The sequence below is a fragment of the Phaseolus vulgaris genome, chromosome 7, assembly GCF_000499845.2.
Source record: "Phaseolus vulgaris cultivar G19833 chromosome 7, P. vulgaris v2.0, whole genome shotgun sequence".
NCBI classification, from domain to species: domain Eukaryota; kingdom Viridiplantae; phylum Streptophyta; class Magnoliopsida; order Fabales; family Fabaceae; genus Phaseolus; species Phaseolus vulgaris.
Window position 1 is genome coordinate 5,658,322 of NC_023753.2, and position 15,070 is coordinate 5,673,391.

At 33.6% G+C, this 15,070-nt stretch overlaps 2 protein-coding genes across 4 annotated transcripts; both read left to right on the forward strand.

Annotated features, from left to right (window-relative positions):
- Positions 1-2,810: 2,810 nt before the first annotated feature.
- Positions 2,811-4,656, forward strand: LOC137830759 (xyloglucan galactosyltransferase XLT2). Its single transcript, XM_068638274.1, has one exon. It carries the CDS (start codon positions 2,950-2,952, stop codon positions 4,408-4,410), a length of 1,461 nt encoding a protein of 486 aa, XP_068494375.1. The 5' UTR covers positions 2,811-2,949; the 3' UTR covers positions 4,411-4,656.
- A 1,590-nt stretch (positions 4,657-6,246) lies between these two features.
- LOC137830760 (embryo-specific protein ATS3B-like) lies at positions 6,247-14,269 on the forward strand. Of its 3 annotated transcripts, XM_068638277.1 has the most exons (6): positions 6,319-6,459; positions 6,736-6,781; positions 7,026-7,103; positions 10,465-10,600; positions 10,716-10,829; positions 13,847-14,269. In XM_068638277.1, exons 4-6 carry the CDS (start codon positions 10,475-10,477, stop codon positions 14,171-14,173), a joined length of 567 nt encoding a protein of 188 aa, XP_068494378.1. In that variant the 5' UTR covers positions 6,319-6,459; positions 6,736-6,781; positions 7,026-7,103; positions 10,465-10,474; the 3' UTR covers positions 14,174-14,269. The 3 variants fall into 3 exon arrangements, with proteins under 3 accessions (XP_068494377.1, XP_068494378.1, XP_068494376.1); XM_068638276.1 differs by lacking the exon at positions 6,736-6,781 and having other exon boundaries at positions 6,247-6,459; XM_068638275.1 differs by lacking the exons at positions 6,319-6,459; positions 6,736-6,781; positions 7,026-7,103 and adding an exon at positions 9,126-9,144.
- The last annotated feature ends 801 nt before the right edge of the window (positions 14,270-15,070 follow it).

A 15,070-nucleotide genomic window follows, 5' to 3' on the forward strand; every position in this document is an offset into this window, starting at 1 on the left:
AATTTATAGGACTATTGCTATTCAAGATAACTAGTTTACCGGTTGGTCATTAATATTGAATAATTTGATTTATTTGACTTTGATTGATTTTTTTCATCATAATTTATTGGAGATCATCGACTAGATATTAGAGTCTTTCATAGTATATAAATGGGTGCAAATCTCATCCCATGAATCGGTTTTATAGGGTTGAGTTTGGCTTAAAGTCCACTTTGTAATACAATTATTTTAAAAAATATTAAATAAGTAATATATATATATATATATATTTAAATTATTTTTTTTATCTCAATTATGTGAAATTATTTGAAATAGTGATGTTTTTTTTGTGAGATTTAAGTGGAATAAGAGATAAGGCAGAAGCTTGTAGACGTAGCCAGCACAGGAATGAACGCATCACGTTGTCCTCGACCCAATGTGACACACCGTTCCATGGCTGTGTCACCGCTGAAGCTGTCAATACATGTTGATGGCCACCGCGGAATCTGCAACTATGTATTATCAAAAATATGTCGTTTTACAATTGAATACTGTGGTGGATGGTCCATTTATAATGCCTCACTGTGCAAGAGAGAGACACTTGACGCAAACTACCAAAAATCATTGTTACTATGAAAGCAAAATCTCTTCATGCTCCAACAACACACAACACAGTGCATGCAACATTCTACTTCTTTTCTTTGATTATTGCCCTTTCTCCGCTTTCATAACAAAAACATCTTCACATGGAAACTAGGTTTTCTTTCCCATACTAACCCAACAATACACATTAATCCTACAATCATACACCAAGGAGGCCATTAAGAGAGATGATAAATAATGTAGAGGTGGGACAAAGATACATCACTACAGATTAATTAAACAAACTAAAGGAAGTGGAAGTGCCTTCAACTTCACTTATTGCTTAATGAAATGCTTATAAATTAAGACAATGTTACTTTATTATCATTGCACGTTAAAAAGTAACAAACTAATATAATTTTAAAAATTTTAAAAACCATTTTGGTTCGTAAAATTTAATATTTCAAGTTATTAAATAAAAAAGATATTTCTCCAATGTATTTAAAATATGACATCTTTTCCATGTTGAAAAAAAAAAATACTATATTAAATTACTGTATGACAGAGTATAACATTAGTACTACTACTTTTGTATATCCAACCTAGGCACCGACAGTGAACCTCTTTGCTTTGTGAAAAAAATAGTAATAAGGAACAACAAAGTTCAAAAAGCAACAAAACGTTATACTCATGATTGGAAACCTTTCTCGGTTGAAGAGTCAACCGAAATATATATAATTTTATTTTTTATGATTAATTAATTAATAATAAAATAATAATACAATAATATATATATACATATAATTTTATAAAAATAATATTAAATAACTAACTTTATAAGAATAACTCAAACACTACTAAACAATTATTACATTTTAAAAACAAAAATAAATGATTATTATACCAAAGAAAGACCTATATATTTCGAAATATTTTGAATGGATGTAATGATTTAAACAAAATTAAACAATATAGAGGATTTGAAAAACATGAAATCATATTGAAAAAAAATTATACACTTACAAAAGTTTAAAAGATTCTATGTATTTAAAACGATTATATATATACTTGTAAAATTGAATTGTATTTTAATGGAACTCGTAAATAACGGGTCAAATTAGTTATGACTTAGGAAAAGATAGTGGACATATTAATCAATTAGCTTAAAAAACACATGTATTGTTCTATTTTTATTTTTTTTAAGGTTTATGCTTGCTAATTGATTTTATGTTTTGTGGTTTAATATGAAGTATTACATTTTATTTACTATCATATATAACTGTTTTTAGTATATGTTGTGACTTATTATACTTTTAAGTGAAATTTCAATTTTATAAATCTACGTCTATTATTTTTTTTTAATAAAATTGATTCTTATATTATAATATTATATATTTAATAGTTAAAATGATGATATTTTTATTGAAATTGATTTAATTCTGCTTGAAACTTCAAAATCATGTTTTTATCGGTTCAGATTGCTAAAGAAAAATATTTTAAAACACTAATAAGATATATAATAGCATCACTAAAAGTCATGTATGAAAAAAAGCCCCATTCTTGTGAATTGAAAAGTCGTATATAATAATAATATAACAATAACAAAGATAAAAAGCGATACAAAATTCATTAAACTTTGGTAAACAAAATGATTCTCTGAACTATTATATGATTTTGAGTATAAGATGACTCATTATAATTTAGATAATTTGAATATGAGATCATTTTTTTTAGTATTTTAACATCTCAATTTAATATCACCAAATTCTGTTTTATTATAAAATAAGAATTTATTTATTTTATTAAATATTACAGGATTTTTTGAATGTTTAAAATTTTCGATTGAATACGACGTTATTTATTTAAATAAAAATATGTTAAAATATTTTGAAATGGAATCAATAGACTTCCTAAATATAATTGAATAGAATTATTTTATTTAATATTTATATTCTAAGTTTTAAAATTATAAGTGCTGTAAACAAATTAAAGTGTGATAACCACAAGGAAATTTTATAAGTTTTATTTTTTTATTAATGTAGTTAAGAGAGGGTAATTTAAGATGGTCGAAAAACCTACCGGAGAAATTACAGCAAAATGGAAGAAGCAATAACGGTGGCCTCAAAGAAAGAGGGCACGTGTTACTTTTTTTAGCGAAAGCGCTGTCGGTTGCGGCTGGCAGACGGTAATGCATGGGACACGTGTCAGTCCACAAATAAACCATTCCCCATCCCTACATACCTACATCATCACCATCATCATCATAATGGAACCAAGCCTTTAAACCCAAACAGCACTTTTCATCTTCACACTCCTCCACGCAATCCCCACTTTTCCGGTCTAATTTCGCCGGAATACACGTTCTCCACTCTTCTCTCACTCTATCTCATGCTTCCCAAATCAATTCACCCCTCACTGGAACCTCAACCCAAAACGATTCATACCAAAGCCACCATCACTTCTTCCCTCACCTCCCTCCTCAAACCCCGTTTCTCCCCCCAAAACCCTCGCACATGGATCATCTTCACCGTCCTCTTCATCCAGATCCTCCTCCTCTGCAACCTCCGCAGTTTCTCCTCCTCAATTCCCACTCCTCTGCCGTCCACCGTCGTTCACCACTCTTCCCGAGCCCAAGACCAATGCGGCTCCGGCAAGGTCTTCGTCTACGACCTCCCCCGAACCTTCAACCACGAAATTCTCCAGAATTGCGACAACCTCAACCCCTGGAGCTCCCGCTGCGACTCCCTCTCTAACCAGGGATTCGGCCAGAGCGCTGCCGCGCTTGCCGGAATCATCCCTGAGGATATCCTTCCGGCGTGGCACTGGACCGACCAGTTCGTCACCGAAATCATCTTCCACAACCGATTATTGAATCACAGGTGTAGGGTTAAGGAGCCCGAATCTGCCACGGCGTTCTATATACCGTTCTACGCTGGACTCTCGGTGGGGAAGTTCCTCTGGCTTAACTGGACCGCAGTGGAACGGGATCGCCACTGCGACATGATGCTGCGCTGGGTTATGGACCAACCGTTTTTTAAAAGATCAAACGGTTGGGATCATTTTATTACCATGGGGCGCATCACGTGGGATTTTCGCCGCTCCGTGGACCACGATTGGGGTTCTAGCTGTATCTACAAGCCTGGGATGAGAAACGTCACGCGCCTTCTCATAGAGCGTAATCCTTGGGACTATTTCGACGTCGGTGTTCCCTACCCCACCGGATTCCATCCGCGCTCCAAATCCGACGTCACGCTCTGGCAGAACTTTGTCCGCACGCGCCAACGCAACTCGCTCTTCTGCTTCGCTGGGGCGCCTCGACGCGCGTTCCGCAACGACTTCCGCGGGGTTCTGCTGAGTCAATGCCGCGACTCGGGCGAGTCGTGCCGCACCGTGAACTGCACTGGGACGCGGTGCTCCAACGGCACGTCGGTGATTCTGGAAACGTTTCTGGACTCGGATTTCTGCTTGCAGCCTAGAGGGGACAGCTTCACACGCAGGTCCATTTTCGATTGCATGGTGGCCGGTTCGATTCCGGTTTTCTTCTGGCGGCGAAGCGCGTACCTGCAGTACGAGTGGTTCTTGCCGGCCGAACCGGGGAGTTACTCAGTTTACATAGACCGGAACGCAGTGAATAATGGAACCGTAACCGTGAAAAACGTGCTGGAGAAGTTCACCAAGGAGGAAGTGAGGCAAATGAGGGAGAAAGTGATTGAGTACATTCCGAGGTTGATTTACGCCAATACGAAACATGGGTTAGAGGGTATGAAGGACGCGTTCGATGTTGCCATTGAAGGTGTGTTCAAAAGGTTCAAGGAACAGGAACAACCGGAGTTTCACAAGTGGAAATAGCGGCGAAATAATACTTCCTTCCTCCTAGAATTAGAAAAACTATAAATAAATAAAAAAAATACTATATGTTTGATTCAGGTGAATTCGCTAGATTAGAGTTCCATTTTTTCTTCTTTTTCTCTTATTACACGTGTTATCTATAGATGCACAATGCCATGTACTATATTGTTCTTGCAATTCTTTTTACTCGATGAATTATGAATTTATATGATACATGAGACATATATTCTATGTCGAGCTTTGACATGATGGTTGCTAATCCGTGCCATATGGTTTTTTGTAATCCTCCCAAAACAATCGAATGATGTACTATGCTGCTTGTTACTGATTCAGGATTGGTGACCATGGCTGATTGATATTACTCTGACCTGGGCCTGCTGTTTTAAGGTTTTCTTCTGTTTTTCTGGAGCAATCATGAGGTGGAGGAAACTGACACCATATCACAAAGAAAAACGCTTTATAAAAAAACATTGTCTTGGTCTCCTTGGATGTATTATCATCTACATCCTAATGATTTTTCTGAGCAAAGAACATGCAATGTGCTTGACAATGATAATAAACTCACCAGTTATGTAAACTTCTGTCTGCTGCGTGTTTTCTATAATAATTTATTATCATTGATTGCTATGATTTTTGTGAACAAAGAAGAGTGCAGGTGTGCGAATGAGCAAATCGTATAAAGAGCTTCGAGGTAAAATATGTACGTTCATCCGCCACTCAGTTGATCAGTGCTGGGGTGTTGTGTGGATTGAGAGAAACCCACTCCTGTTCCTACCCTTTTTAACCATTTTACTGTTGAAAAGTATCATTTTTGTTTACTGTTATAGTTTGCTTGGTTTCTGTAGAATGGATGCAAACTTCCAAGGGATGAACCACAAAAAGTTAAATTTGTACCCCCTCCAATTCAAAAGTGGTTATAAAATTGGGGAATCTATTTAATTCTGCAATGGCCATGGGGCCCTTCAAAGGTTTAACTCAGCATAAGAATGGGTGGACGTGCAAAACTGCTACCGAATCTCCATCAGAAGGTGTATGAATAAAGCACTGTTAATTTAAAAAATAAATAAAGCACAATTAAATTAAATTAAATGTTATACATGACTCATTTGTTGAAGACCTTTGTGATTGCTAAAGTTCATCTTTTAAAAATCAATCCGAAGGAATTCCATAATTTTATTTTTCTATTATTCCATGTTACCTTTTAGAATGATGGCGTCGTTACACTGCAAAACATGGCACGTTAAAGCCAAAGAAATCGTGGCGTTGAAAGTGACATGTCCTTGTTACCATTTCACTATTTTCCACTAAACAAACATGGGATACGTTTCTACCATCATGATAAATTTGGACCTCAACCTGCACCCTATAACTGATATTAAAATTATCCTATTTAGTTTTAAATAGGGGCGGAATGCACGTCACAATATAATATATATAATATATATATATATATATATATATATATATATATATATATATATTGGATGTGATATTTCAAGATATAATTATGCATTTGAGTTTTGGAACACTTTTCTAGATTACATATTTCGGAACAACTTATTGGAATAGGCTTTTTTTAATAAGTTTTTGGATCTATTTTCTAGAATTTCTTTCCCAATGTAATTTGTGTTTCAGATTTATCTTTTCAAATGAGATTTTATTTTTCTATTTTATTCTGATATTTCATTTCTGGAATGCAAAACAGCATATTCTTGTAACCATTTCTCAATTCCAGATTAAACAAGGCAATTTTATAATTTCAAAAAATTTATAGGGTGCAAATTAGAATTGATTAGGTGCATGAAGCAAAAGCTGAACAAGACGATACCTACGCCCAGCCCAATCCAAAAACACGCCAGCGAAGCCGCACCTTTTTTCATCACACACTCAGTTTCATATCTCTAATTCCATTTTCTCCATTTACTTCATCTTCTTCTCTATGCACGCACGGACACCGCGAACCACGACACCGGACGAGCTTCTTCTTCTTCTTCGCCACCTTCACGCACACGACTGTGACGGTTATCTCCCTAGACGTGACACAAATAGGTAGTTTACTTTTCGTAAACCCTAGGTGTGACGGTGGCTATCTTTAACGTTTGCCTTTTTTTTTTTATCTTTCGGAACTCCATTGATAATTTCGCTTACATCCCTTTCTTTATTCCTTAGAACGAATTCATTTGCTTTTTTTAAAATTGATACCCTGTTTTCCTTCATTGTCTGCACTGTTGATTTGTTATTAAGTAATTGTTACAGTTTGCAATGTTGTGATTTTAGAATTGGAATGTGCATTCTTATGAATGTTCTATCAATGATTACCTACAGGAAACATCTCATTGCTGAGTTCATGATCCATGTCCTCCAGTTGCTGGTTGTTGCTTCTGCTGTATTTGGTTTTCTCATGGAAAATAAAATAATCTAAATTTGTGAATTTCGTATAAATTATATTGTTTAAAGAAGTGGAACAAGTGATTTAACCAGTGTGATTTGAAAGAAATTGTTTGATTTTCAACTTATATCTTGGTTTACATGTTAACCAAATGCTACTTGTTGCTTTCCATCTTTTCTTAGTTGAATTTGCTAAAATGATGTTGTTATTCTTTTCATTTTTTAAGGTCGCTATTATGAGGGGTTGGTCAAGCAACGCAACCTGTGAATCTTATGCAGAACTAATATGAGACGTCTCAAAACAGGTAGACACATTCTCACTTCTACTCTTAATACTATCTAACCAACAATATTAACAACAATCATTTGATTTAACAGGAAGTTTGTCTTAAAAATTTGTTATGATTATATCAAGCTTATATGGAATCAATTAGTTGATTCAAGATACATGTTTCAATTGAGGTCATATTAAAATCTGATAATGAAATCATTTAGACTTCTATAGCAATCTCAGAATATCAAGACTAAACAATTTTACTCATGGTAAAGAAAAATGAACTATAAATTTCAAACTTGGATTTTTCATTTGATGACCCCAAATGGATAAATTAAAAAAAAACAATTTTTTTATGTGGTTTAAATTAAAATCCAAATCACTAATCATAGTGTTCCAGATGCAAAATTGGCAACCACAATGGTTTTATCCTTCATGACAACGATGGTGTTCCAGATGCAAAACCAGCTTCTTGATGACATGTTATCAAGAAGATGTATAGTTGGGCTTCTATCTAGTTATTTATGTTAAATAATTTTAAAAAATGTTACTAAATTTGAACCTTTAAACATAGTTTAATGTAATTTAAAAAATTCAAATATATTATAGATCAAAGTAAACTACTTAGCCTAAACTAATCCAACAAAAGTAAACAAATATGCATAAAAGTAAAAATAATGTAATTCGTGTTAAGAAACGCAAAGTTGTAAAACTAAGTTCCATTAAGATTGGAAAGTTTGTCATTATGTATGTAATTAAAACAATTTTTTTTATCTTATTGCTAATTTTCCTTAACTCACTAATCATGTCGTGCCGAGTTTTCATAGAGATCAAATACGAATTTTCCTAGTTAATTGAGACGTGTCAAGTGGATTTTGGTTAAAATTAAATTTATGTTATTTTGATGTTTGATTCATGTTTTAAGTGAAATATTGACTTAGAGTAGTGTAAAAACCATTGTACACTAAAAATATCTTATCTAATGATACTTTAAACCATTCTATTTATTAAAAAACATTTTTTTAAAAAAAATTAAGCAAATTTTATTTTATTTATCTAGTGATACTTTAAAAATATCTTAACTTAATTTATATTTGATCATTGATTACAAAATATAATATGTACTTTTTATTTTACAAAGACATTTTAAAAGTAATATTAAGTGATTAATAAAATTTAATATATTGAATCTATCTATATATATATATATAGTTAATGTGTTTTACTTATAAACGATGAGAATGGAAATAGTACAAATTAAAATGTTATGTTTACTCAGTCATTAATTAAAAAATACATTTTAATAACACATTTTTTTATCAATGACAAATGCGGGATGATAAAATAGGGACAGTATCTTCCTGAAATCTTAAGTCTTTTTTCCTCCACCCTTGCAAAGACAAAAATAATCTTATTATTTTTTAAAATTCTCAAGATGCACATAAGACCAACACTACTTTTTATTCGTCTTTTGTTCACAGACTTCACACACGCATTCCATTTTTCTTTGAACAGCGGCGATGCGGATCCATCTCTTAGTATAGGAAGGTGTTTCTTTTGGTGGTGGTCGGTAGTGTCTCGAATTATCGTTTCTGCAATTTATATCTAGTATTACAGATAATGCAGTTCGGTAATTTTACGGAATCAGGAATCCGCATTGGTTTTTTCACATTTTGGATTTGGAAATCCATAAATCATCTGGAATGGAGAATTTGTAAATCTTTCAGATTGGAGAATCCGTAAATATTCTAAATTGGAGAATCCATAAATCTTTTAGATCCATCAATTTGTAACAAAAATTAGGCTTTCGGATTCAATAATATGGAAATCAACAATTTATTAACATTTGCTTCCAGAACTTCTCCTTATCCAAAAAACATGATTCACTTTCGGATTGATGAATCCCTAGAACACTCCACCATGGTACCCTTTTCCAAATAAAAGGTCAAGGTCAGTTTTGAGATTTTTAAAATTATGGGGTGCAGGAAGAAGAACGTAGGGGTGCAGGAAGAAGAAACCTAAAATAGGCCAACCTATTTGGGCTTGTCAATTCTTTAGTTTACTAAAATCAGGTAGAAGTGGGCTGATATAATATATAATAGTGACATGCTAAAGAGATATATATTTTAAAAGTATTTGGTTCGAAGTACGTAGATGTGAAAATACTTAATGTATACTTACGTAAGTGAAAATACTGAATTCATTGAGCACATAGGTCTTTAAGGTTAATTTTTAATATCACAGTCAAACCCAATTAAAAAAATCAGGCTACAGTTTTATTAAAACCCTAAACCTTTATTTAATTTTTGGAAAACTTTTACTAAGTGTAAATTATAAATTTATAAATTTATTCTCATTAAAAATAAGAAGTTAAATTTATAGTATACAAATAAATGTAATAAGAAATAGACTAAAATTGTTTGACAAAATAAAAAATAGAAGATTTATGGAAAAATCAACCCTGGGAAGTTTCTCCATTTCCGTATATACCATAATCTACGCAAACTAGAGACACTAGGTGTCGATACCCCAACAATTTATTTCGATGTGACTGTTGAATTAAAAGAAAAAGGCCACTTTCATTTCTCCATCGTGAGTAGGATATATTATTAGGAAAATCGTTTATTGTATACAATTTTTTCTGTAATGATTTTAGAAAAAAATATACATAATAAAAAATAAATTTATAATTAAATGATATGAGAAAATATTAAAGTAATAGTATTATTAATTGTAAAGTGAATGTAGAAAAAAATGTTTATTATAAACTTATCAGATTCATATTATTATTATTGAGTTTGGTTTTCCAAAAAAATATGTATTTACCCTACAAGTTTCCAAGTCGTGGACATTTAACCTTAGTATGATATATACCTCGAGATTTACGTTAAGACCTTTTGAAGGAGAAAATCGCGAATTCTGAAAATTGGTAAATATTATCACTAAAAATATTTACTTAAATTTTATTGAAATGCAAAACTAATATGCTATTTTAATTTATCATCATGTTAAATGATTCAATAAAATCTTATAAAAAAATATTTCAAATTGAATAAAATCATATTCTTACTTTTTTTATGAAAATGTTTTTTTAAAAAAACTAAATGTTAAAAACATAATTTTCCGAACTTAAAAATTTACCTTAAGTATCAGCATAAATTGCAAGGTGAAATACTAATTTCTTTAGAAAACTGCGACAGACACGTTTACCTTATTATCCTATTACCTTCTGAGTTTTGCCTTTTGTCTTTTGCACACGACATTGAAAGGTTTAGTTTTTATTTTGCTAAGGCAGTGAAACGTTTCAGTTCAAATCGCCCCTCATTTTTTCTATTCCCCAACAGCTCCACTCTTTTTGTTCTTGTTCCTTTGACTAAATTTTCAGCTTTCAGAACAAAAAAAATGTTCAAACAGGTTCTTCTTCTTCTGCTCTTCCTGGCCTCTGGAATGACCCTCTCAGTTTCAGAGTCCCAATCTCTTTCTCTTATGCCTCATGCGGCTGAGTCCTTCAATGTCAGCTATATCCAGGTACTTCTAACTATTGCCTCTCACCAGCCCTTTTGTTGCCACTCTCTTTCTCTTTTTCAAAATTTTCTAGTGCTATTTTAATAAGGGGAAGACTTATTAATATTTTCTTAAACAGCTGAAGAACACAGGGACTTGTTCTTACTTGGTGGTTATATCTACTAGTTGTTCGTCTACTAGGTATACAAGAGATCAGATCAGTATTGCTTTTGGGGATGCTTATGGAAACCAGGTTTTGTTTTCTCTTTCTCATCCAATTTCTTCGTTTATACAGTTTGAGTGAAATTTTCTATTACATTTTCTCTGTGTATCTGTAAGGAGAATTGTTAATAAATCTATTTGTAACTAAATGTAATGCAATCAGTTGTAAGTTTATAACCTTAGATATTTATACTCATAGTAATAATTCATTGAATCAATAATTAATTATATCTTTTATTTATTTTAAATATCTTTTGAATATCTGATTCCAAGTCTAAAGAAGCCTTTAAATACAAATCAATCTCATGTGGAACTCTAAATACAAATCAATCTCACATGTACTACTGACTCAGTTCTCATACACACTATTAGTGACTTGAGTGTCTTAGAATCTTATGTAGTTGGAATTCCCCTCGTCTTCGGATTTCCCCTCATCATCTTCAACAAACTCGTCGATCATATCTACGAGTTATAAGTCGGTTTGCAAGGCAAACCATCTTCTTCCACCTTGGGAAATCAAGATGTCACACCCCTCTAAACATTAGTTGAGATGTTATTATCCATGAATTGAGTAGTTTCCACGGTAAAGGAAGGGGAAATCACCAGGAGCAGGTGTCTCTAGAGCCTGAGCAAGAACAAAGGGAACAACCTCGAAAAAATACCAATGATGTCAAAGTTATGATCAAAACTATAGCAAGAGGATTTGCTTGGGGAGGCAACTCAAGTTCTGCAAGGAAAAGACATCTTTGTAGTATAAACTCGAAATTTGGCAGGTTGAAAAAGCTCTTCATCGACGGGAAGCTCGACAAACCTGTTGTACTGATCAATGTTCTTAAAGGTTGACATACCTACTTCTCTCATCTAGTCGTACTCGAACCTATTGCTAGGGTTCACAAGGGAACGTGTACACACCTGAGGATATGTCAAACTGCTTACTACGTTTAGCATAAGTGAAACATTTCGAATATTCAGGATCCGATACTTTAGTGGAGGTTGAAACCTTGTATAATGCTTTAATTGGGTAGAGAACTCTCAATCAACTCGAAGTCGTTGTTCTGCACCGCACATGATCATAAAATTCCCTTGTGAGGATGGAAAGATTATCACGGAAAGGCCGGTCTCAAAGCGGAAAAAGAATGTTATGCGCAGAGTCTCAAAATCACAACTTATTCATTGAAAACTCCTACCAGTAGTGCAAGCCAGATCGATGAGGTGTTAGATTTCCTAGAAAAGCATGACATTGATCAGTCAAAAGAGAGTAACAATGTTCAAACATGTACAATATCGAAGATACACCTCGGGCTTCTATTACTGATGATAAGATCGACTTTGACCCACAAGCCGAATTTGAGGAGAATCAACCTACCTTTGATGAGCCCTTGATAAATGTGTAATTGGGTTCTTGACAAAATTAGTGTGCAAAGGTGAGCAAAATGATCTACTTATTAAGAGATGCAATAGAATGAGTCTTGGTAAGGAATTTTGACCTTTTTGCGTGGAGTCCAATAGATATGTGTGGCATTGACCCATACTTCATGTATTGTAAACTTGCCTTACTTTCTCAAGCTAGCCCAAAGATAAAGGAAACCCATTAAGGAAAGGCGTTTAGTTGTGGAACACAAAGTCAGTCAAAGATGGCTTTATTAGGAAAATCATTTACACCATGTGATTAGCAAAAGTGATTATGGTAAAAGAATCAAATGGCAAGTGGAGGATGTATTAAACTTAAACAAGGTATGTCCCAAGGACACATACCCTCTACCGAATAAAAATCAGATTGTTGACAACACGACAAACTACGAGTTGCTTTGTGTCCTTGACGCATACTCGGGATATAATCAAATCATGTACTTACCCGATGAAGAAAAAACATCTTTCATGACTAAGGAAGTACATGTCGATTGATATAAAGTCATGTCATTTGGATTAAAAATGTGGGTGCAACATATGAGTTTCTCATGGACAAAGTCTTTAAATAGGTAACATAATGGAAGTACATGTCGATGATATGATGATCAAATTGACAAATGTAGAGGACCACTCTGCCCATTTTGAGAGAGTTTTCAATAAGGTTAGGAAGCATAACATGTGCCTCAATCTTGAAAATTGCTTTTTCGGAGTCAATAGTGGAAAATTCCTCAACTTCATGATCACTCAATGAGAAATAGAAAACAATCATAACAAGTGCAAAACAATCCTAACTATGAGAAGTCTGAGTAACTTAAAAGAGGTCCAAAGTCTTCATGGGAAACTTGTGGCACTAACAAGGTTTCTTCCTAAGCTTGCAGAGAAAGCAAAGCCTTTCTTTGGGCTCCTCAAAGGAAAAAAAGGTTCAAATGGGATGCTAAAGGTGAAAATATGTTTCAGAGTATAAAAAAGGATATCTCCTCCCTAATGGTACTGGTAAGTATTGCTCCATTCAACTCTTTTACTATACTTGTCAGTCTCAAAGTTGATCATAAGCTCGATACCAGTTTACGAAGAGGGTAAGAAACAAAACCCTGTGTATTTAATTTTGAGTCTCTAGCTGTCAAAGTTGTACACTCTAAGGATAGGTTTTTGTTTCTATCAGCAAATCTATTTACTTTTAGTCAGACGTGTTCTGTGTTTATCAGCAAAGTACAAGTTGGCTTGGCCAAATGGTAGCTTTCTATTGGGGTATGTGTATGCCCAAACCACCAAAACATATCAATGACTTTTGAATATATGTTTGTAAATTGCACATAACTCATTCAAATTGGAATTTGAAAAGGAGAAGGGAAGAGAAGGACCTTAGTAGGCTTGTGCATCTAGTTAACCGAGGAAGTTCTAATTTCAGTAAGAAGTTGATTAAAATGTATTGAAAGTGTTGAAGTTTTAGATAGCCATCTAATCATAGGTTGTTATATCTGATAGAAAATTGTTGGCTTTTGTAATGATTATTTTTGAAAGTCATATCTAAAATGATTTCTAATTAACTTAAAGTGTAAAAAATGTTATATTTATAGTATTTTAAAAACTCTTTGAATAATTGAAAATTTGTATTTTACTTTTTTCACATATTACCAGATATATGTACCAAGACTGGATGATCCAACTTCAGGTACATTTGAGAGTTGTAGTTCAGATACATTTCAAATAAGTGGTCCATGTGCATATCAGATATGTTATGTGTACCTATATAGACATGGATCAGATGGTTGGAAGCCTGAAAGTGTGAAAATCAATGGTTATAATGGAAGGCCTGTTACTTTCTATTACAACACATATATCCCTAGAGATACTTGGTTTGGATTTGATTGGTGCAGCGGTGCTTCTTCTTCTTCATACCAGGTATCCAAGCAGAAATGGTTTATATTTATTGTTCTAGGATTTGTTCTATGTTTTTGGTCGTAAGTTTGTTTATTTTTTATCTTATAATATTTGATGCACCTATGTACCCATGAAACTTGCACTATATGTTGAAGTATAATATACACTAGATGTGTAAAATCTGTGTCTAAATTCAGTTTGTTACTTTTGTTTCTTTTTAATTTTGTATTCTCCTGATTATGATGTGCTTAATGTTATCACAAGGGGTTTGGAGGGTGGTGTTGTAAATTAATACCCTAAACGTTTTATAACCGTAAACTTGAAGATATGGTGTGATTCGGATCATTCTTCTCGGTTTCATTTGGTTAAGATGATAGTTTGGTGACATCAACACCACTACTCTCAGGGTGTGTCTGGATATAATTTGCAGAAAAAAAATCACCTTTTTCCACTTTTATTTAGGAGTTACAATCGTGTTGAACACAACTCATTCATGAATAATCTGGACATACTCTCTTGAGCATTTGTCAATAGGTTGGCTTACCCTTTTGCTTCTTTTTCTGCTTTATTGACTGTGACTGGGGTTGTGGGTTTTGGGGCTGTATGAGGATGCAGAGTGTTGTCACCTTGTGATGGAGTTGTGCTCTGATGGGAGGTTTGTTGTTAGGATGAGGGAGTGGTGTGTTGGGAACATGCAACTACTGGGATATTAAGAGGTAATGATGCAGGTTAAGTACTGTCATGACATGGTTTGGAGTCCTCATTAATGTGTGTTTGGATTAGGGAGGAGATTTGTGAGGAGGAGGGGGAGTGGATTTGTGAGGATAAGAGAGAATGTGTGAGGATGTGTTAGGTTGTTTGGATTGAGGGATGATAGTGTGGATTTGTGAGGATGATTTATTGAAATTTGTGAGTGATATGATAGTTGAGAGAGAATTTAAAAAATATTTTAAAGATGTAAAATGTAAATTTGCAAATTAT

Bases quoted from the DNA above. Each gene is read 5' to 3' on its own strand.
- LOC137830759 (XM_068638274.1), top strand. From the start codon at position 2,950: ATGCTTCCCAAATCAATTCACCCCTCACTGGAACCTCAACCCAAAACG.
- LOC137830760 (XM_068638276.1), top strand. From the start codon at position 10,475: ATGTTCAAACAGGTTCTTCTTCTTCTGCTCTTCCTGGCCTCTGGAATG. The intron at 10,601-10,715 runs GTACTTCTAACT...TTTCTTAAACAG, and splicing joins TCAATGTCAGCTATATCCAG to CTGAAGAACACAGGGACTTG. The intron at 10,830-13,846 runs GTTTTGTTTTCT...ACATATTACCAG, and splicing joins GGGATGCTTATGGAAACCAG to ATATATGTACCAAGACTGGA.